The sequence below is a fragment of the Pelmatolapia mariae genome, linkage group LG23 (assembly GCF_036321145.2).
Source record: "Pelmatolapia mariae isolate MD_Pm_ZW linkage group LG23, Pm_UMD_F_2, whole genome shotgun sequence".
NCBI classification, from domain to species: domain Eukaryota; kingdom Metazoa; phylum Chordata; class Actinopteri; order Cichliformes; family Cichlidae; genus Pelmatolapia; species Pelmatolapia mariae.
The window spans coordinates 33209492-33233543 of NC_086246.1; the positions used below are offsets into that span (position 1 = coordinate 33209492).

The window sequence follows — 24052 nt, forward strand, 5'->3', positions numbered from 1 at the left end:
ATAACAAAATCAAATCAAATCAAATCACTTTTATTGTCACATCACATGTGCAGGTACACTGGTACAGTACATGTGAGTGAAATTCTTGTGTGCGAGCTTCACAAGCAACAGAGTTGTGCAAAATACAATAATGTAAAACAAGCAAAATATAAAAATGGCTAATCTAAAAAGTAATAAATATATGTACAATATGTAAAGGTATATACATTACTGAATGTGTATACTAAATATGTTTTTTTAACCCGTGTTAACAAGATGTTAACACGGGTGAACAGAAACAACGAAATACAACGCTCACCAGGTGAACTACTTTCATGACTAATTTTTCCCCTCCAACAAGGGACAAGCGGAGACTGAGACAGAAAATACACTGAGGGGTGATTAGAGAAGTGAAAACAAATGGGGCAGAGCAGGAACAAATGAGACCTAACGAGACCAGGAAGCAATACTGAACACAATGCACACGAGGCAAGGCCTAACAAAATAAAAGAGGATGTGGGATAAACACCAAGACTCAGACAAGGACACGTGAGCTTGACAATCAAATGGGGATAAACAAACATGGAAATGCATGACAGACTAGCGAGCCAAAGGATGAAACACAGAGGGAAGAACATGGGAACAGGTAAGGAAGACAGAACACTGAGACATAACTGGGAAGAGAGAGAGTGACAGAGAGACACAGGGGACAGGAGAACAACAGAGACAGACAGGCAATGAGGGAGTGAGACACAGAGGGAGAAAAAAAACATAAAGACAAGTCATTGAGGACAAGACAGAAGAAGAAACGCAGAAGGAAACTAAACAACCTAAAATAAACCTGAATCACTAGAGATGAACATAGGAATAAAAACCTAAACTAGGAAACAAAATCCAACCTTCTGTGTTACCCTGTGTTCCTCCCTCTTCCTCAATTTTTTTTAACCACCTGAAACATGTTTGCAAAATTCAGTATTTACATTCCATACCAAAAGATACCATTCCAGATCCAACACATCTGCTCTCTTCACCTACATGTCTATGTAGGTCCACTCCAATCACAACTCTCCACCCTGGAAACACTCTATAATAATAATAATAATAATAATAATTATTATTATTATTATTATTATTATTATAGAAAGAAGAAGAACTTCTATTTGCATAGCACCTTTCAAGAAACCTAAGAACACTTTACAAAAGAGTCAGTAAAGGGACAAAAATGGTTGGAGGTTGAAGGCACTGTTGAAGTGTGGAGTGTTGTAATGGTGATGGAAGCTGGAAGTAAGTGAGAAGAAGGTTCTGATAACTGATGCGTCACGTAACCGGAAGACAGTTAAGATTTATGAGGGTAATATATGTGTTAGAAGCCTGATAGCTGAGCTCTGGACTTACTTGGGTTAGTCCAGGATTTTGTTGGAAATCCTGAACAGGACCCAAGAAATACCTCTAGAAATTCAGCCAGGCAGTGAGAAAGCCATGGATGAGGATCTTTGCAAAAGTCATTGAGTGGCCAAAGTAGGGAGATGTTCATTAGGTGTAAAGAAAAAGCTGCTTTTGTAACAGATTTGATATGAGCCTGGAATGAGAGTGGGAAATCCAAAATGACACCCAGGTTGCAACCTTCTGAGGATGGTGAGATGGGGCAGGCATATATGTCAATCAGTAGAACTCCAACCTTCTGGAGCAGAGCCTTGAGGGCCAAAACCAAGAGCTGTTATATTACTGTTGAGTTTAATTAGGTTACATGAAATCCTTTTTAAAAACATTTATACACTCAGTTGACAAGTGATTGTGAAGGAAGTGGGTTGGAGGGTTTGATAATGCGATGAATTTGTGTGCCATCAGTATAGGAATTGAAACAAACACCATGGTAGAAATTGTTCTGACCAAGAGGAAAGATGTAGACAGTGTAGAGAAAGGCTGGTTTATAGACCTCACATGATCACCGTGTGTCTGTCTGGCACCCTCTACATTATCACAACACACTGTATACTTTTCCTTTGAGCTTCTCCCACTCCATTTTGGATGAGCAACCTATAGGAATGCCAATAATTCCCCAAAAGCAAATAAAAGGTTGCTTGACAATTCCATAAGGGATAATAATATATGGGTCATAATTGGAAATACTGGAATGCTAACCTGAGAATTTGCAGTTTACAGTGTGGACTCCGCAGCCCAAGACACAGAAGCTTCACGCCTGAATCCTGGAGGTTGTTGTTACTGAGGTCCAGCTCTCCAAGACTACCGGACTGCGAACTGAGAACTGAAGATAGAGCTTCCAAGCTTCCTTCTGAGAGGTTGCAATAAGTCAGTCTGGCAAAAAGGAACAATGAAATAAAAAGTGGTGATTTACTACATTTAGCATTGTTTAATAATGTTAATGTTAGTAAATCTGTTCAACTGATGAAAAACAAAGATAGTTGATCAGACCGGAGAGTATCCGTTTTCCAGTTTGAATTCTTCATTCCAGACAGAAACTTCATTCCTGAATCTTGCATGTTGTTGTGACCCTGGCCTAGCTCTCTCTGAGTAGAGGACTGGGAGCTGCAAACTGAGAACTTGGTTTCACAGTTTCTTCCTGAGTGGCTACAGACACTCAGTCTAAAAACACATAAATAAAAAAACAGATGAAGAATAAAAAAAATCAACAGGACTGAACAATCATGGTTCAGGGTGGAGTGATGATGTACTAGATCCAACAATATTTAGTCTTTTTTTAATTCTTCAATGAAGTAGATCTTTTTTTTGTGATTTTTTTTTTTTTTAAATTTATTTTTAAAAAAGCAAACAAAAAAAGAGTAATGCGAAAACAAATAGAATGTGACTTTATCTAACCTGAGAGTTTTCAATTTACAGTGTGGATTCTCCAGTCCGTCAGACAGAAGGTCCAATCCTGAATCCTCAAGGCCATTGATACTCAGGTCCAGTTCTCTCAAACTAGATGACTGTGAGCTGAGAACTGAGGACAGAGATTTCCATCCTATTTCGGAGAGGTTATAGACAGTCAATCTAAAAACAAACAAACAAAAAGAAAAACAACAAAACATTAATATTTGTGATCAAATAAAATCACTTAATAATGAACTTTGACAATGTAACTACAATTCATGGTTAACTTAATAATTCATGCATGGGCTTTAGGAGACAAGCTGCAAAGCAGGTTTGGATCCTGGTAAGTGGGGACTGTTTGAACTGAGGGGTTACAAAAGTCATTTAGTTAACTGCAGGTCACAAGAATTCTTAAATTCACTAAGACAAAGCAAGCCCTATTTTGGCTGATAAACGTTCACAAAATAAAATCTCAAACAAAGACTCAAATTTAAGAAATATAATCAAGACAAAGTGAGGGAAACCTACATGTAAATAAACTGAAATTGAAGCTCAAATGACTGAAAAACAGGGATAAATTGAAGATAATCTATGTTGACTGGGTAGAGAAGGCTTATTTTGTTTTTTTCATAAGAATATGTGAGATTTTTCTTAAATCTGGCAACAGGAAACCTGAAACAATATGAAGAATATGATTAATTTAATCTTGGTATACAGCAAAGAGTGACTGTGCCAGCAAGGCTAATAATAACATAAAAAACTGAAACCTGATCTTTAACTGACCAGTACAGGGATGAAAATAAATTTTGAGAACTTTTAAAACACTTAAAGTAGTGCTGTGAGACCAGCAGTCCAATAAATGAAGTCACCTCTTTGTTTAAAAAGTCCAACGAGTATTACCCAGTAGGCAATGTTGGGACTTTCAGTTAAGGGCTTTTATTAGAATCATCATTATAGATTATATTTTCTTAATTGTTATATTGGTTAAACTTATACCTAACTATATTCAACCTACCTATCTATTATCAACAGTTTTAAGAAATTAAGCATAATTAGGTTTTAGTAAATCCACACATGAATTATAATTCTTTGTTCAAACATTAACACTCTTTCTTTTATTCAAAATCATGGATAACGTTGTGCTGGCGACACATCTCTTTTCTTTCACACTCCTGTAGCCACCCTGCAGACCCACACCAGGTTGAAACTGGATCTTGTCTACACACACAAAATCTAGACATTAGACAAGACATTTTCATTTCTCAAACTGATTCAGACTTTTACTTTGATTTATTCTCTTGATTACGAATAAGGATCATTTAAAATTATGGAAAAGCTCTGTTATAGCACTCTGATAATTTCAACACATAAGGCGGGATGTTATGATTTGGTGCTATATATTAAAAATTAATGTTAAGACCTTTTTACCCCTCAGATGTAATGATAAATGAGCAGAAGATCTATAGTACAGTATAATACCAGAAATGGGCAGTTACTCTAATCCGATTTTGTTTGTGAGAGTGTCTCATGATAATGATGTATGAGCGTGCGACATCCGTGGCAGCAACAGATGTGCTTAGATCAACAATGGATGATATGGAGTGCAGGAGAGAGTACGACCATGCAGCGTTTAAAGCTTGGAAGTACTGACATTAGTATGAGTTTGATTCCGTAAAAAGTGTGAAAAACATTAGCGTCTGCTGTACACTGCGTGAGAGGAAAGCGTCTTTCTACGTGAAAAATTAAACTTCAGATCTGAGCAAGCACCTAGCACGCTGCCAAGGGAATGTGAAATTCACAGAGAAACCCCCTGATCCCCCCACTGAGATGACTGCTGAAACACCAGCAAACCTTGTGCCCCACTCCCGCTAAACAGGTGAAAATGATCAGTAATTAATAACTAATTACTTTTTTCAAGTAACTTAACCAACACTGTATCATATACTTAACTGAAAGTACAGAAGATTATTTAATTTAATAGTTTTGATTTGTCGATAATTTTTAATTTATTTGGCGGTATGGCATGTGACCTACTAATCAGAAGATTGGTGGTTCTATCCCCGCCTGCATGCCAAATAGGCAAGATAATAACCCCAAGTTGCTCTCTGATGCATCCATTGAATGTATGAATGTTAGATAGAAAGAGCTTGTGTGAATGGATGAATGAGACAAGTTGTGCGCTTTGAGTGCTCACATAGAGTAGAAAAGTGCTATATAAGAACCAGTCCATTTACCATCAACTGTCCAGAACAACTCAATACATCTTTACCCTGCACCCAAAGCTAGGGAAAGTGCCACAGCTGTGGAAGACACTTTATATGGTACCTTTTCACAAGACGCCACAACCCAAAGACTATATATATGTATAGTGAAGACTGACAGGAAAGTGGAGGGAGAGAGAGGAAGAAATGTGGCAAAGGGCCATAGGTCAGACATGAATATTTAATATTGACTTAATTCTTTGGGAATGCAGATGAAGCTCCTGAAGACCTTCTATGACTTTGTGATGGCACTGGTCATCTTTAATAGCATCTATTTATTACTTTCCTGTTTAACTTGCTTCTGTTACATTGTGAATATCCCATCTGTTGGACTAATAATGGGTATCTCATTGTATCTTATTACACTGTGCATGCCTCCTTTTTTGTTAGGTAGAATAAACATTATAAAAATAAATGGATGAGTACATATATACTTACAGAGATTTGTTGGAGGCTCTGACCACTGGCAGCAACCTCAGAAGAGCCTCCTCTGAAGCAGAGAATTTCTTCAAGTCAAACACATCCAGATCTTTTTCAGATGATAGTAGGATGAAGACCAGAGCTGACCACTGAGCAGGAGACAGTTTATCTGTGGAAAGACTACCTGAACTCAGCGACTGTTGGATCTTCCCCACTAGAGAACGATCATTCAGTTCATTCAGACAGTGGAACAGATTAATGCTTTTTTCTGTAGACAGATTCTCACTGAGTTTTTTCTCAATATACTGCACTATTTCCTGACTGGTCTGTGAGATACTTTCTCTCTTTGTCAGCAGGCCTTGCAGGGGATGCTGATTGGTCTGCTGCGAAAGACCCAGGAGGAAGCGGAGGAACAGGTCCAGGTGTCCTTTTAGACTCAGTAATGACTTGTCCACAGCACAATGGTAGAAGTATGCTGCTGCAGATTCTCTTGTTTCAGACTTCTGGGGGGTTTCCTGTTGTTCTTCCAGCAAGTTGAGTCCAGAATTGATGAAGGTCAGATGGACATGAAGAGCAGCCAGAAACTCCTGAACACTCAGATGGATGAAGCAGAACACCTTGTCCTGGTACAGTCCTCTCTCCTCTTTAAAGATCTGTGTGAGCACTCCTGAGTACACTGAGGCTACTTCGATATCGATGTCACACTCTGTCAGGTCTGATTCATAGAAGATCAGGTTTCCTTTCTGCAGCTGATCAAAAGCCAGTTTTGCCAGAGACTCAATCATCTTCCTGCTCTCTGGACTCCAGTGTGGATCCATGTGAGCTCCTCCATCAAACTTGACCTTCTTCACTTTGCCCTGAATCACCAGGAAATTAATGTACATCTCAGTCAGGGTCATGGGAAGCTTGCCTCCCTCTCTGGTTTTCAGCAAATCCTCCAGAACTGTAGCAGTGATCCAACAGAAGACTGGGATGTGGCACATGATGTGGAGACTTCGTGATGTCTTGATGTGGGAGATGATCCTGCTGGCCTGCTCTTCATCTCTAAATCTCTTTCTGAAGTACTCCTCCTTCTGTGGGTCAGTGAACCCTCTGAGCTCTGTCACCATGTCAACAGACCCAGGAGGAATCTGATTGGCTGCTGCAGGTCGTGTGGTTATCCAGAGGTGAGCAGAAGGTAGAAGGTTCCCCCTGATGAGGTTTATCAACAGCACATCCACTGAGGTGGACTTTCTAGGGTCAGTTAAGATTTTAGTTTTGTGGAAGTCCAGAGGAAGTCGACACTCATCCAGACCATCAAAGATGAACACAAGCTGGAAGTTTTCAAAGCTACAGATTCCTGCTTCTTTGGTTTCAGTAAAGAAGTGATGAACAAGTTCCACCAAGCTGAACTTTTTCTCTTTCAGCACATTCAGCTCTCTGAAAGTGAATGGAAATATGAACTGGATGTCCTGGTTGCCTTTGTCTTCAGCCCAGTCAAGAGTGAACTTCTGTGTTAAGACTGTTTTCCCAATGCCAGCCACTCCCTTTGTCAGGACTGTTCTGATTGGTTCATTTCTTCCAGGTGAGGCTTTAAAGATGTCTTCTTGTCTGATTGTTGTTTCTGGTCTGTCTGGTTTCCTGGATGCCAATTCAATCTGTCTGACCTCATGTTCATCATTGACCTCTGCAGTCCCTCCCTCTGTGATGTAGAGCTCTGTGTAGATCTGATTCAGAAGGGTTGGATTTCCTGCTTTAGCAATCCCCTCAAACACACACTGGAACTTCTTCTTCAAAACAGACTTTATATGACTTTGAAAAGCTCCAATAGGCGATCCTAAGGGACCAAAGGACCAAAAGTATAAATTAAATAGTTAAAAGGTGCACACAAAATCTCCTTCCCCTAAAGAATATTCATTTCAATACATACTGATCCATCTTTTTTTATATTAGCAAATGTTCCATCTGTTCAGAAGCTTAAATCTTTAAAGAAGTCCTCGTACTACCCTGCAGTAGGTCAACCAGGTCCACCTGCTTCATTTTCCTCAGGAAGTTCAGTGTGATTTTTAGAAACGCCTCTCTGCTGCTCCTCGTCAACACATCCTCATCGTCCATCTGTCTCTCTGACCATTCTGGGCAAGCTGGACTCAAAATCTTCTGGATCTTCTTCAGCTCAGTCTTCACAAAAGTGATGATTTTGTCCTCCAGAAGCTGGAACTAAATATTACGTTTCCCATATTGACATATTTTCTATATTATGCATACTGCTATAAACCACAGTATTGTTAGGCAATGAATTTTCCTATTATTGGTGCGGCCCTCCATAACAGTTTACTATCTCATGTGGCCCCCTGGGAAAATTAATTGCCAACCCATGTACTATTCAGCATGAACATCACCATATAATGAAATCATGGAGTCAAATAACAGATGTAAAAGTAGTTGGTGTAGGTATACAGACAATAAATATGGAGTCCAGGTGTGTTTGGTGTTCCTGTGCAGACCAACCACTGGGAACCTTTTGAGTTTTCCTGGTGGAATCTCTGAAGGAATCACTGAGAATTCAAGCACAGGATAAAGATCCACTAAGAGACATTTTGACAAGTTTACCAGTCCTGCTGATACCACTGAAAACAAATAACTTAGTTTAGCATTTGGCTTTTGAGCTTTAGTCCTCAACAACTTTTCCTTGAATTGAGTAGGTTGTAGTGTTCACTGACACAAAGATTTATTCATGTCCAGGGGAGTTTTTGTTTATCCAGAGTTCACCTGATAAGCAGTCTGGACTGCAAACTTTTAGTGGACTATCATTTGATGAAATAACTTCATAATAAGAAAATTTAATTTCACCCATTATCAAAAAAGCTTTTAGCGCATGATCCTATGATTGTCAAACCCAAGAAATTTAACTAATCATTAAACTTTCCTTTCTTTGAAGAGTCATGTAAGGGACAGTATTACAGGCACTTACAGGCACAGGGACTTATCCATGCCTTTGTTACATCAAGATTAGATTACTGTAATTCCCTTTATACTGGTCTCCATTCTGCCCTTGTTCACAGACTGCAGCTCGTTCAAAATGCTGCTGCGCGTCTCTTAACCGGTAGGTTTGAGTCTATTACTCCAGTTCTTTCCAACCTACACTGGCTCCCCACTAAATATCGCATTGATTTTAAAATCTTATTGGTCACTTTTAAAATCATAACACAGCGCCCAGCTATCTTATGGATCTCATCAGCTTTTATACCCCTGGGAGAGCGCTTAGATCAGCAGGCCAAATGCTCCTGGTGCGACCTAGATCTCGGCTTAAGACCAGAGGTGAGGAAAACACAGAACACAAGGAGTGGGGACACTGCATGGACATGGTGTTTGAATACACATATGTATTTAGGATTTCGGGTTTGGAATCACTTTCACTGTTTTCAATTTGGTGTAAGACTGTTACGCACTTGGCCATGGAGTGGGTGTTTATAGCTGTAAAGTCCAGCTGTTGTGAGTACTGACTACCTTGTTTGAGCCCGTTGCTCCAGTTGCTGGATTTAGCCACAGAAGGACAAGATAGTAGCAGTGTGGTCTCCCTTGTGGTGGGTACCCCCCTTTCTACATTTCCTGGATTGTACAGCACTCTCGATGTGAAGCTGACATGTAATGTACTGTATGTGTCTTTTTGCAACATTTTAAAATACTAAGCCCCTTGATATAATTCTCCTGCAAACTCTTTGTAAATTTGTAAATTTGACCACATGGAACCACACAGGTTTTGAAAATATCCAACCTAAAGCCGTTAAATCAGCTCTCAAAGAGCTCATGTTACTAACAATTCACCTCTCTACATCATACGCCTGTTGGTCTTTGAAATCAATGTCTTCCTGTTTAGACGCGTCAGACTTTAAGAACACACTGCTGGGTTTGCATCCAAGTTTATCAGGTCTCCCATAGATACTGTTAGAGAAGAAGAATGTGTTTTCCTTTTGCAGTCACACAAGCTGATGAAGAGTTAGAAAACCTTCATCATCCCAAAGAAAAACTGGTTTGAAGGCTGAGCATGAGCAGAAGGAAATTCCAAACTAGTGTTGGCAGTGTAAGAACAGAGTGCCACCCAGAGGTAAACACAGTCATTTACTCTGTGCAGGACTATTGATGGTCCTACTGTGAACAACAGGAGTTTAAATGTACCTGTTGGACATTTTTAATAGAATAAAGGAATTCCTTGCTCAGTGACTTCCTTTGTTCTTTAATGTCAGTTAGTACATTTAAATCCAAATTACACCAAACAAGCATGAAAGAGTTAATGTTCCTAACTGTTTACCTGTCTGCTGCAGATGATTGGTGTCCTGTAAAGTTAATGGGGCGATCTTCAGACCAGTCACTCTCTAAGGTCACACAGCTGGCTGGAGGTCCAGGTTGCTTCCTGTGAATAATGATGGAGCAGTGATGTGAGTGCTGAGTGTGACATGGAGAAGAGTCATAGACAGTTAGAGATGATCATCTCACCTCTGAGTTTTGGTCTGGCTCTCATGTTCCCCACACAGAGTGGTTTTACAGGGAGGGACTCCCTCCTCTCTGTCCTCACATTTATCCATGTTTCTTACACATATTAAGATATAGTACTGTGTAAAATCCAAGTCTTGAGTCAGCCTTTATTCCTACATTATTCTCTAAATTTTTCTTCTAGAAATTCAGACTTTCTTGTATTTTTTTTTTTTATTTTAACTGGTCTTGAGCAATAGATCTCCAGGCTTTCTGAAGGTCTTCCAAATTTTTATTTGGATACAGATGGCCTTTTCACTTATTTTTTAGTTCAGTTTGAAGCTGAACTTGATTATTTTCAGAGTAATGTTTTTGTTTGTTAAGCTACTTAAATGGTGAAGTATGACTCATTCTGGCCACATCCTTTCTGGTGGAGTTTGCATGTTCTCCTCGTGTTTGCTTGGGTTCTCTCTTGGTACTCCAGGCTTCCCCTCACAGTCAAACAGGTAGTAGATTCAATTGATTTCAATTTTTTTAATAAAGCATCAAATCACAACAGTCACCTCATTTCGTTTTAGGTTGTACCATAAAAATCCTACAATAATGCAGAGAAACGCCAACAATGATATGACCTCCTATGAGCACCATTTTGGTGACCATAAACCACCATCATGAAATTCATTTAAATCAGAGCTGTCAGCTATCAAAAAGTTTGTGTTACTATCAGCTCACCTCTCTGCAGCAGAGGCTTGTTCTTTAAATTCAAATATGCCTTGTTTAGAACGGTCACTCTTTAAAGACTCTTTCTGTTTAGTTCTTCGTTTCTTCCTGTGAATAATGATGGAGCAGCGATGTGAGTGCTGAGCTGTGACATGGAGAAGAGTCATGGACAGTTAGAAATGGTTATCTCACCTCTGAGCTTTGGTCTGGCTCTCATGTTCCCCACACAGAGTAGTTTTAGAGGGAGGGACTCCCTCCTCTCTGTCCTCACACTGATCCATGCTGTTGAATTCACATCCACATCAGCTCACAAACACTTTCTACCTTCACCTGCAGAGGAAACAAATCATTCATGTGCACATGAACTGAAATCCTCCTTTCCATCATGTGTGCTGTCCAAATATCAGCTGCTTCTTTTCTGCCTCATCTCAGTGTCAGCTGAATGAAGTCAGACAGCAGTGTGAGGCATAGGAAGCTTCCATCAGCTGCTCTCCTTCTACTATCAGTCCACTAGATGGAGCCATGAAGCACACACGATGCATTGACTGACACACCCTGATTCACTGTGACTGGAAGCTTCAGTCCATTAATATTCAGTCAGTTCAACACGTCTGAACAACATTTTCAAACATTTGGCTAGAGAGTCGAGCGAGGCCACCACATGATGAAACTTCGTATCGTCAGCCGAGATGCTGTGAAGAGCGAACTGAGCCTCCATGTGTACGAACCACGACGGGGGATCGTGGAGCCAAAAGTCGTAGCCGTGACAGGAGGCAGAGGGCTCGCTGGTGCATCCACGGCGAGGCCAGCGTCATCCATGGCCTGCAACATGTCCAAATCTAGGGTCACCAATGTGAAGGTATCCGGTCTTTAAGTCTGACGTCATTAGCCGTGCCTGGGCTCAAACTCTGCTGCGGATCCCTAAGTTCCACGATCACTGCGGCATCACTGAGAGTTAAAAACTGTCTAAATCCTTTAATCTATAATAAAATGATCAGCGTTGCTGCTCTACCAGGTGTAACAATTAAGTTTAACATCCAGACATCCACGAAAACCAAATTTATGAAATTTAACGGAGTTATAAGTTAGCAGGAAGTTAGCTCGCTAGTTTGCATCTTAATATAATATACCATGTTCTGACTGAGGGATTTCCAAAACAAATTAAGACGTACAGCTCTGCTGTCATTTCCAACATAAATGAAGACAGGAAAGTAAACAGCAGTGACATTTGTAGGGTTACTGAAGTTTGGCTAGCTGGTATATAATGATGTGCTACGTGATCGCTAGCGACACAGCTATGTTAGCATAATATAAACAGTGAAGCTGGAGGATGAACGCTAACTTTTTTCCACTTGATAAAAGTTAACGTGAGGGTTCCCGAAGGTTAGGGACAAATGCAATCACATGGCAGGATGCTGTAAACGGACTGAACTTCAGTCGGGAGAACAACTGAGATAATCCATCCATAATACAAGGTTAGTTATCAATATACTGCTGCATGGGCTGAGCTGTAGTTACATCGTAAGGTTTTAAAAACTGAGCTTTAAAATGATTAGCGGTAATAAAAACCGAGAGGCCGACAGTGATCACTGAATGCTTTTAGAGGCTTGTTGAGATTAAATAGAACAAGATACAAAGCATTACAACATGCAAAAAACACAGAAGCCTTATTAGACGCGGAGTTGTTTGGGCCCTGAAGCAGGATTCATCACATCATCACTTAAAGACCGGATTGTACAGACGACACAGGAGCTGTAACTTTCCACTCTGACTTTATTCGTCTCCAAACTACAACTGGACACCTTGCGCCAAAACCAGCAGAACCCCTCCTCCCGACCTGGGTGTGAGTTGATCCCTCTGGTGGACCACCACAATATTCAGTTTTATTTATACAGCGCCAAGTCACAACAACAGCTGCCTCAAGGCACTTTATATTGTAAGGTAGACCCTACACTAATACATACATTTGATGGCTGCATCTTTACAGTCACTTATCTACATTTGCTTCATATGTTTAGGAGGATGTCTGTGAAGGTTCTCGGTCATCCAGGTCATCGTAGTCAAAAGAGCTTGCAAAGAAAAGCGTCTGGACTTCTTTAAGTTGCTTGAAGACATTTCACCTCTCATCCAAAGAGGGACAAAAGGACCCTGATGATCCTCTAATCGCCTGAGCCAAGGTGTGAAATTGGGTGTGGGTCCCAATCAGCCAGGGTTTCGGGTGAGCTCATTGTGAAACCTGGCCCCACCTTATCATGCGAATTCCTGAGGTCAGATGGCCCAGGATTTGAGTTCCCTCCCCAGACGCCTTAACGCCCACTCACATCCTGGGCCATCTGACCTCAGGAATTCGCATGATAAGGTGGGGCCAGGTTTCACAATGAGCTCACCCGAAACCCTGGCTGATTGGGACCCACACCCAATTTCACACCTTGGCTCAGGCGATTAGAGGATCATCAGGGTCCTTTTGTCCCTCTTTGGGGGGATACTCCCACTAGGTTTAAATCTGGGACTCCCCACCATTTGACCTTAGAACTGAAGAAGCTTCTCGGATGAGAGGTGAAACGTCTTCAAGCAACTTAAAGAAGTTTAGGAGGATGGAAAAACTTTATTACAGTCAATCAAAAATCTATAATCATGTGGATTATAGACACAAGAAACACAAGAGTGATCCAAAGTTTGACCTGAAATAAGAGCTGAACATCTGGTCCAAACATTACAAAGCAGAAACAAACAGTAAAGTTCTTGAAGACAAACTGTTAAAGGAGGAAACAAAAGCAAACTTACAGTTTCTTCACACAGAGACACGAACAACAAGCTCCACTCCAAGAAACACAGACACACAGGTGAGCTGCTGGAAGGAGGCAGAACTCCACTCGAAGCACAGGTGGGAGGGGCTCATCTGACTGTGTATTTATCTCTTCACTTTAAAAAAAATGCAGTCTGACTGGCTCTAAATCAGAGTTCACACGCTGATGTGTGAAGACATGAAACTTTTTGTACCTGTGAGTGTGAACACACTGATCACAGAGCTCAGCTCTGAGACACACTGTGTGCACACAGGATTATGAATATTTCTACTGTAAGCATCCACAGTCATCGAGTTTCTGTGTTTAGTCTCCTTGATCTAGTCAGACTTTCAATCCTGACCTGCACAGTACAGATTGATAGGAGAGTTGAAACCAGCCGTCCAATGATTGAGCAGCATCAACACCATCAGTAAAAATGATGATTTTGTTATATGAATCAATATTTTGATAAGCAGTTTACACAAAATTTATTTAGACCTAAACAGAGAACACTTTGTTTAAACCCGGTAATTTTTTTTTTTTTTTTTTTACAAGCAAACTATTTTATGTCAAAGTCTTAAGCACTTATACTTTTAAAAATCTTTTAGAAACATTTTAAACACCATAAATGCTTTAATGTCATATTGAAAGAAAAATTAGGCGTGGGAAGCTCCACATAGAAATCTGAAAACTGTGTTGAGCTCCTGAAGCACAGATGTTTCAAAACTCTGCTCCAAAGCATGATTCAAAACACGTGGCCACAACTAGACAGGGTTTCCAATTTTTTTTTAACCAGAGTCTTTTGCAATTACTGAAATGTTTCCCCACTGAAAACGCTACGTTCAGATGAACAGAATCTACTTTTTGGGATGGTTTCAGATTGATTTGAAACCTCGATACAATTTCAGCAGAAATACTTTTATTTATCAGTGTTTCAAGAAGCTCGCTTAGCACATCACTAAGAAAAATACAAAGCTTCAGAAAAAGGTAGACCTTTTTATTTATATAACAACAAATCACAACAAGAGTTGCATCAAGGCGCTTTATATTGTAAAGTAAAGACCCTACAATAATACTATGAAACAGAGAAAAGCCCAACAATAAAAACAACCCATGACCAAGTGCTTTGGCAACAGTGGGAAGGAAAAACTCCCTATTAATAGGACGAAACCTCCAGCAGGACCAGGCTCAGGTAGTAGTGGCCATCTGTCACAACTGGGTGGGGGTAAGCGGATGAAGACTATCAAGAGAGTCCAAGATTAATAATAACAAATAATTAAATACAGGGAGGTGTATAAACATGTTGGAGAAATACCAAGTGACAAATGGACACCGAACAGAGGAGTAAAGTTTTGCTTTATCTTGCAAGAGGAGTATCAACATACACAGAGAATATGCAGAAACACAATTTCCCCCCCACCTAGTGACACAACCTAAGGAATTCCTTGCCCATATAAGGAGATTTCTAAACATAAAGAAATGAGTGGGAGAGAATGTGCTTGCGGCAGATATGTGGTATGTTTAGCAGGTTAATTGTATATGGTATGGCACAACAGACTGAAAATGAACTATTGCATAACACTTTACAATCCAGCTCACTGGTTAGCCAACACATCAGTGCCTTTATCCTTTATCTGAATTGCACTTACAATTTTTATTTTATATCTTAAGGATAAAATATATAGTGATTTAAAGTATTAAACACTATAGTGAGAAAAATTAAGTGGAAATATATGACTGCATGAGATAAGACTATATCGTCAATAGAGAGGTGACAGGGTTTTATTATCAGGCCTGCCAATCAAATTTTTTCCATGGGTGGAGTTCCATTTTCTCTTTTCCCAGTCTTTTGTTGCCGCTGTGACTAGTTGTGAATCTGATCTGCTGACTTTGAGGTGTTTCAAATAACATCACATTGAAGTGATTTGTAAACAGTTTCATTATGTTGTTTACATTTTAAACACAGTCTCAACTTTCAGTACATGCAGGAGTTGAAGAAAGAGCAGGGAACAAGTGTGAATGGAGCTCCCTGTCTGTGCAATTTGTCGCCCTCTGGAAGTCAAAACACAAACTGCTTGATGTCACTGTAATGACCACAGAGACAGGAAGTGTTTCTAAATGATGAAATATTGAAATCATATCAATGGGTGTCACCGGGCACACTGATGGCAGTGGTGATCTCTTTATGACAAGGAACCAGGCTTCGTGTTAATATGAATAAATGGGGAGTGTTATAGAGAAAGGGACTCTTAGATCAACAAAATAAAAGATAACTGCCATGTTAAAGCCTCACTGATCAGTTTCTCTCCCTCTATCTGTTTTTCTTAGCAGTGCAAAGAAATGGGAAGATTAAATAATGTAAAAGAGACACTGATCAAACAGAAATTGGTCAGGAGGATAAACTGCGGGTCGACTTGATGCTTGAAAAAAAATATTGTTTTCAAATCTAAAACATTTTCTTTAACAGTATCAGAAACAGGACTTAGGCTCCGACTCAGTGCAGACATTTACTCAAATTATTGAAAAAAACAAAGACGTTATATTGTAAATATGAGTTAGGCCAGTGTAGATAAATACCAGCACTCAGTTAACTAATGCTGCCATAGCTGTGTACACGTAGGGTGTATTATTACATGTACAGTACCCACCATAATGTGTGGGATGAATAATAATAATAATAATAATAATAATAATAATAATAACTTTATTTATAAAGCGCTTTCAAACAAAGTGCTGAACAGCTATTTGAAGATAAAAAGTTAAATAAATAAAAGCAATACAAAAACAATACAAGTAAAAAACACAATACAAGTTAAAAACAATAAGAATTTAAAAACTAAATGGCATAGAATTAAGACACGTAGGATAGGGTGAGCAAGTGGGTCTTGGAGGTTGTTCCACAAAAATGGGGCACGAATAGAAAAAGCACGCTCTCCGATAGTCTTTTTTCTGGCTTTAGGAACTTTTAGTAGGCCAGAATCCTGAAACTGGAGAGCACAGGGTGGAACATAAAGGTGCAAAAGGTCAAAGAGGTATGAAGGTGCCAAACCATTTAAAGCCTTGTAGGTGAGCAGCAGGACCTTAAAACCTGCTCAAATCTGACAAGGTAGCCAGTGAAGAGATTTCAGTACAGGGGTCTTTAGTCTTAATGCTGCGGCTCCGTGGTTTGGGAAAATAAATTGTAAAAGTACTTAGCTGAAGTGTATTTTATTTGTGTTAGTTCTTTTTTAACTTGTAGTTCTAAATTGGAAGATTATCGTGACCTTGAAATATAAAAATAAAATGACATTTTATTATTTTTCATCACTCAAAATAAGAGTCACACTTGTGGAATCGAGTATACCCACCGAAACGCCATGCATTTATCAAGACTTTCAACCCCAGGCCAAGTATGGAGAAATGTAAATGTAAGAAAAGAAAAAATATCTGAAGAACATAGAACATGTAATGATGCCGGGGCAGATTTATTTGCATTTACTTTTGACGAGAGCGGCCTGCCAGTATGCCTAATTTGTGGGTTGTCGATCTTTGGATCCACATAGCCTACGTATTTGAGCAGCTATTTCCCACCATGAACTATGATAAAAAGAAAAACTGCTCATGTCTCACAGACAACAGCTTACAGTCCTGCGTAAAGATGAAAGTGACTTCGTACAGCCCCGGTCTGCAGAAGCTGTGCGCAGAGGTTCAGGAGCAAAAGTCCCATTGTAAACATATCACGGCAGACCTGACGATGTTCGCATGAACATGCTTTACAGCTTCTCTTTATTGACCACTTTACACACGGTTGCTGTACACATCCATCTGGGTTTAGCTTTCCAGCACACAGCCCAACACATGACACAACAGCAGAGAGAGCACAGACTTTAAGGCGGCGAGGCGTCATTGCGGGTGACGCTCAGGTGCGACCACCTCTCCTGCAGCGGCACTGCAGGCCACGCCCCGCCATACACAAAAAAATTCAGGTCAAGGCTCTGTCACACACTCCGAAAGCCCAAAGGCGATATGAGGATGACGGCTCAGTTTTTGTTTGCTACATGGGTAATTTAAGTTCAGCTTTTTAATTCATTTAGAGACGTTCAACTGGATGCTTTTTTTTGTTATAATTTTTTAAGAGTTCAAAATGTGGTCATTGTATAAATAAAATTTCATTTTTTTGTAGCACTTCATGAATTTCATAAGCAACACACTATAGTTGTTTATACAAAGCATAATGGTAAAAAAAACAAAAAACAAAAAAACAATGTATGCAGTGTTATCTTCATTTTAGATGTCAAAAAGTATTTGCGGCTCCCAGTGTTTTCTTTTCTGTAGAAACCGGACCCAAATGGCTGTTTTGGTCTTAAAGGTTGCTGACCCCTGTTATAGACTCATACTCCAAATATGAGTTGTTGCACAGAGGTTTAGCCAATACCTTGCACGGATTTCCAAAGTGTTTAAAATGTGTGAGGACACTCATCAGGACCAGGCACAAGTGTCTAAAATAACAGCAATGCCCTTTAAAACAAATATGCGTTTATTTACAGTGGCTTGCAAAAGTATTCAGCCCCCTTGAACTTTCCCACATTTTGTCACATTACAGCCACAAACATGAATCAATTTTATTGGAATTCCATGTGAAAGACCAATACAAAGTGGTGTACATGTGAGAAGTGGAATGAAAATCATACATGATTCCAAACATTTTTTACAAATAAATAACTGAAAAGTGGGGTGTGCGTAATTATTACCCCTGAGTCAATACTTTGTAGAACCACCTTTTGCTGCAATTACACTTGCCAGTCTTTTAGGGTATGTCTCTACCAGCTTTGCACATCTAGAGACTGAAATCCTTGCCCATTCTTATTTGCAAAACAGCTCCAGCTCAGTCAGATTAGATGGACAGCGTTTGTGAACAGCAGTTTTTAGATCTTGCCACAGATTCTCAATTGGATCTAGATCTGGACTTTGACTGGGCCATTCTAACACATGGATAAGTTTTGTTTTAAACCATTCCATTGTTGCCCTGGCTTTATGTTTAGGGTCGTTGTCCTGCTGGAAGGTGAACCTCCGCCCCAGTCTCAAGTCTTTTGCAGACTCCAAGAGGTTTTCTTCCAAGATTGCCCTGTATTTGGCTCCATCCATCTTCCCATCAACTCTGACCAGCTTCCCTGTCCCTGCTGAAGAGAAGCACCCCCAGAGCATGATGCTGCCACCACCATATTTGACAGTGGGGATGGTGTGTTCAGAGTGATGTGCAGTGTTAGTTTTCCACTACACATAGCATTTTGCATTTTGGCCAAAAAGTTCCATTTTGGTCTCATCTGACCAGAGCACCTTCTTCCACATGTTTGCTGTGTCCCCCACATGGCTTGTGACAAACTGCAAACGGGACTTCTCATGGTTTTCTGTTAACAATGGCTTTCTTCTTGCCACTCTTCCATAAAGGCCAACTTTGTGCAGTGCACAACTAATAGTTGTCCTATGGACAGATTCCCCCACCTGAGCTGTAGATCTCTGCAGCTCGTCCAGAGTCACCGCGCATTTCTGATCAGCGCTCTCCTTGTTCGGCCTGTGAGTTTAGGTGGACAGCCTTGTCTTGGTAGGTTTACAGTTGTGCCATACTCCTTCCATTTCTGAATGATTGCTTGAACAGTGCTCCGTGGGATGTTCAAGGCTTGGGAAATCTTTTTGTAGCCTAAGCCTGCTTTAAATTTCTCAATAACTTTATCCCTGACCTGTCTGGTGTGTTCTTTGGACTTCATGGGGTTGTTGCTCCCAATATTCTCTTAGACAACCTCTGAGGCCGTCACAGAGCAGCTGTATTTGTACTGACATTAGATTACACACAGGTGCACTCTATTTAGTCATTAGTACTCATCAGGCAATGGCTATGGGCAACTGACTGCACTCAGACCAAAGGGGGCTGAATAATTACGCACACCCCACTTTGCAGTTTTTTATTTGTAAAAAATGTTTGGAATCATGTATGATTTTCATTCCACTTCTCACGTGTACACCATTTTGTTTTGGTCTTTCACGTGGAATTCCAATAAAATTGATTCATGTTTGTGGCTGTAATGTGACAAAATGTGGAAAAGTTCAAGGGGGCCGAATACTTTTGCAAGCCACTGTATCATGTGTCATGGGGTGCTGTGAAGTTTGCCTTTTACACAGCTGTGATTTAATTGATTTATTGTTCAGATTAAACTTACTTTCTTACTTGAACTTACTCTAGAGTTTACCACCATGCACCGTTAAATGCTTGGAAGTACTTACATTACTTTGAGTTTGACTCCGTAAAAAGTGAAAGTATTATTAGCGTCCGCTGTACACTCCGTGGGAAGAAAACATCTTTCTACAGCAAAAAATTCCACTTCAAATCTGAGCAAGCACCTAGTAAGCCAGCACGGGAATGTGAAACAGAGAAAACCCCAGATCCCTCCACTGACATGACCGCTGAAGCACCGGGCAAATCTTCGACAGCCCCACTCCTGCTAAAAAGGTGAAAATAGATTTAAGAGCGACAGGACCTGAATCTTAGATTTTATTTTATTTTTCTGTGTTTTACTTACATCTACTTGAAAGAGTGAGTGTAAACACAAAAAAATATCATATTTTATATGTTCGAATTAAACTCGAATAGGTTTAAATGTTAAACAAATTTCTTCCAGTCAGAGAATGTTGCATATAATTTAATTTTGCTTGATGCAATGTGAATAAAGTCAAAACATTAAAACTAATGAAACTATTTTTAAAAAGAGACTTTTCCGTTTGATTCAATTTTATATGATGGATTGTGCAGAAAAAATAGAATAAGGCTGAAAGGTTTATTGCTTTATTACATATTCATGTTGTGTATCATGTTTTTAAAAAAGTAACTAAATAATACAGTAACAGTAGTAATACAGATGCATGTATCCAAGATGGCGGCCAACCAAACCGGTTTGACAACCTGTTTGACCGCTTTAGTGCGTGTACGTGTGCGTGTTCAGGTGTGCTGGGGGTATGCGAGTTCATGTGTGGAAACACACAGGGCGTCAGAGGGGTTATATGAGTTCATGTGTTTTTAACTGGGTTTTAATTAAATCAAACCATAGGGTCTTTAATTAAACTATTTTTATCACTTTGGTGTGTCTCAACATTCAGTTATGCAGGCATATATGTGTTCTTAAAAGCACTTCTTTGTTTTGCGGGCGGAGTGGAAGCCGTTTTCTTTCACAGTGCACCTTAACAAAGCTGGAATGCTTTTTATTTACATCTAGTCAAAAGTGTTGCCAATTCTGTTTTAATTAGAGATGGACTGATCCGATATCACGTATCGGTATCGGTCCGATACTGACGTAAATTACTGGATCGGATATCGGAGAGAAATAAAAATTGTAATCCGATCCATTAAATATCAAAAAAGCACCTCACAAAACCTGCGACACGGCGTAACTCGGCTCATAACCGTAGCACGTCGGAGCGGTATGCCTCACCTGATAGAGGGCTGTGTGTATTTGTAGCCTCGCTACCAAACCAACATTTCATCTCCGATGAAGTTATCCCAGAGAGAAGTAAAGCAAGTGTGTAAGTTCATCTCTGAATGTTTGTAAAGCATTCCTGCGTTAAGCTTAACAACCGATATATGGAGCAAGTACCTCTTCTTGCTGCTACTTCAATCGTGAAACTGATTAATGATCAGCTGATCAGCTTTTCTGTCGCGAGTCCGTCTCTCTTCTTTGTTTTTGGCCCACTTCGCGCCAGAAAGAGGAAACCAGCGGCTGAACAACAGCAGCACGTTTAACCTTGATAAGCTGTTGTTAGAATTTATTTAATATTACTTTCTACACCAGGATCCTTTTCTACGTAGCTGGCGACTGGTAACTGTGCAGGGGTGGATCTAGCAAAGTTTAGCCAGGGGGGCCGATAGGGCATTAACAGGGAAAAGGGGGGCATAAAGACATACTTTTCTTCCTTATTCTCATTTAAAATGTCTAATTTTTAATAAATAATTATCTGAATCTTACACCCAAAGTTTTAAACTGATGTAAAATGTATAGAAGTCCATTACTGTACATAGTAACTGTTAAGTCTAATATACCCTAGTAATTATTCAACAGTCATGAAGCCTAGTAAGTATACCCAGTGGTCCACCACACATGCCCCCCCGAACACCCAGTAGGGTCACCCCCTAGTCCAGAACCCTTGCTTTAATCAAACGTCTAGAACAGCTGAACCGGGGAGGTGGAGAGCTGGCTGAGGAGAAACGAGCCTGAGAACCAGGCTGGCATGGGCGGTCAGGAAAAGCTGAAGATAGCTCGGGCCCCACCAGGTGGGGGGTGCTCCCAGAGGAACAAGCAGGGTTGTCCAGTCCAGTGGAAAGCGGACGGCCACGGCGGTGGGCCTGAGCCGGCACCACCCGATCATCCATAAGCACATGTTCCGGTTTAAGTCTGTCAATAGAAACAGCCTCCGGCCGACCCCCAAAGTCCAATAGGAAATGCTTCCGGCCCGGTTGAATAACCCTAAAGGGACCGTCATACAGTGGACGCAGCGGAGGCCTATGAGCGTCATGCCTGACGAAAACAAACTGCGAAGAGTCCAACGACCTCGGAACAAAGGTGTCGGGCAGACAATGGTGCACTGGACCAGGAACAGAAAACGAGTCTCTTGGGGGACGGAGAGACAGCACAGAGGGAGCGAAGCATGGGGGTGGGCTCTCGGGCAAGAATTCCCCGGGGACCCGGAGGGGCTGACCGAGGACAGGTTCAGCCGGGGAAACCCCGAGGTCTTCTTTAACCGCGCAGCGCAACCCCAGTAAAACCCATGGAAGGCGGTCAACCCAGTTGCCATCTGTGAGAGAAGCACAGAACGCGACCTTAGGCGACCGGTGGAAACGCTCGCACATCCGGTTGGCCTGCGGGTGGTACGCAGTGGTTCGGTGGACCTTGACCCCCAAGCTGTCAGCCATGGCGGACCAAAGTCCGGAAATGGCTGCCAACTGGCGCTGCTGGCACCCGCTCCACGGGTCAGAGACCTTGGACATCATAAATGTCAAGGGTTTATGATCGACGTACGCGGTGAAGCAAATACCTGGATGCATTCAGGGAGCCAATCAATCGGCTGCAGCAGGTGCGCAGCTCGGGGGAGAAAGCGGTTGTAGAAATTGACCATCCCCAAGAACTCCTGCAGCGCTTTAACGGACGCGGAAAAGCCAAAATGGCCCGGAACCACACCGTCAGCGGAAATGCGGTGGCCCAAGAAATCCAGAACCGGCAACCCGAACTGGCACTTGGAAGGGTTGACGATCAGGCCGTGTGCCGCCAAGCGCTGGAAAACCTGACGCAGATGGGACGCGTCACTTAAATACTACATGCTATCTTCGTACACTCAAAAAAATAATGCATTGGATGAACTCCATCTAAACGAATCATGTTATATTAATCCATCATGATTGTGTTGTTTTAACAAGATATATGTTTGTAAGTGTAACATAATATTAACATTAACATCCAATTAATGTGGCTTTTAATTCAACCAACATGTTTGTACCAAATTAGTCCAATTAAATTAATCTAAATTCATGTTATATTGTTTAAACACTTTGGCACATCAAAAGTCAGTCTTGTTACATTAACTAGTAAAATATTTGTTTGTTACACCAATGGTAATCTTGTTGAATAAACAAATGTAACTAATGTCTGTAGTACATGTTGTCTTCATATTACATAATGTTCCCCCCAAAATCCAACAGATGTACAACAACTTCCAATCCATCAATCCTCTTATCTTCATCTGGGCTGCTGAGGGGGGCATGGCATAACCCAGAAGTGTTAGGGGCAGGGTACATCCTAGACAGGTCAACAGTCTATCACATAGAGACAAACAACCATTTGCACTGCATGACTTTTAACTGTAGAGGAAACCAGAGAAAACCCATCGCATACTTTGCCAGATTGTGGATTTGAACGCAGGACCTTCTTGCTCTGAGACAACAGCGCTAACCACCATGCCACTGATCTGTCAATCAAAGCAATGCTTGATGCAGAATTGTCTTTAGGTTTTCGTCCTTGACAGGTTAAAACACAATAAATAGCAACAGCATACACATGGTGTGTTTATGGTTGTCTGCCTCTTATAAATCCAGTGATTTTTCTTGTGGTGTGGAATCTCGTGTGATCCTGTGAATGTCATGAGTGCAGGCAACTAACCACTCTTCCTTGATTGTATCATGTCATCTGAACGAGAACAAACAAAGATGTTGAATTTCATACAGATCCAACATGATTTAATTGCATTCACCCTAGAAACATGACATTATTTTGTTCAAATGACAAGCTAGACTTTTGTAAATGTAACAACCACCCAAATTCCCTTTTTTTGGGTGTATAACAAGTTGATATTATGTTCTAGTATCAAATACACATTTCTTTAATGGAAGCTGTTTAACAAATTGTATTGTTCCCTTCCACGATGGTTGCCAGTATCCACTAGTAACCTTTAAAACAAAATGTCTAATTTCACTGCAGTGACAGAAGGTAAAATTTTAAACTGACATTACATCTTCACTGAAATATAAATCAGCAGTTAAGAATTGTCATTTTTTCAGTGTTTTGTCAACTGAATGACAGCATAGGAATG

At 40.6% G+C, this 24052-nt stretch overlaps 2 protein-coding genes across 2 annotated transcripts in view; both read right to left on the reverse strand.

The window, feature by feature from the left end:
* The window catches only part of LOC134620335 (NLR family CARD domain-containing protein 3-like), a 156961-nt gene that overhangs the window by 3613 nt on the left and 129296 nt on the right, over positions 1-24052 (reverse strand). The window lies entirely within an intron of this gene.
* LOC135932297 (protein NLRC3-like) lies at positions 2569-10054 on the reverse strand. Its single transcript, XM_065469695.1, has 7 exons — positions 9966-10054; positions 9781-9882; positions 7933-8026; positions 7478-7682; positions 5511-7308; positions 2808-2991; positions 2569-2583 (listed from the first exon to the last, which is right to left on the reverse strand). The coding sequence occupies exons 1-7, from the start codon at positions 10052-10054 to the stop codon at positions 2569-2571; spliced, it is 2487 nt and encodes an 828-aa protein (XP_065325767.1).

Bases quoted from the DNA above. Each gene is read 5' to 3' on its own strand.
- LOC135932297 (XM_065469695.1), bottom strand. From the start codon at position 10,054: ATGGATAAATGTGAGGACAGAGAGGAGGGAGTCCCTCCCTGTAAAACC. The intron at 8,027-9,780 runs GTAAACAGTTAG...TTGAATTCTCAG, and splicing joins CAATCATCTGCAGCAGACAG to TGATTCCTTCAGAGATTCCA. The intron at 2,992-5,510 runs GTAAGTATATAT...GTTTGTTTTTAG, and splicing joins AGAGCCTCCAACAAATCTCT to ATTGACTGTCTATAACCTCT.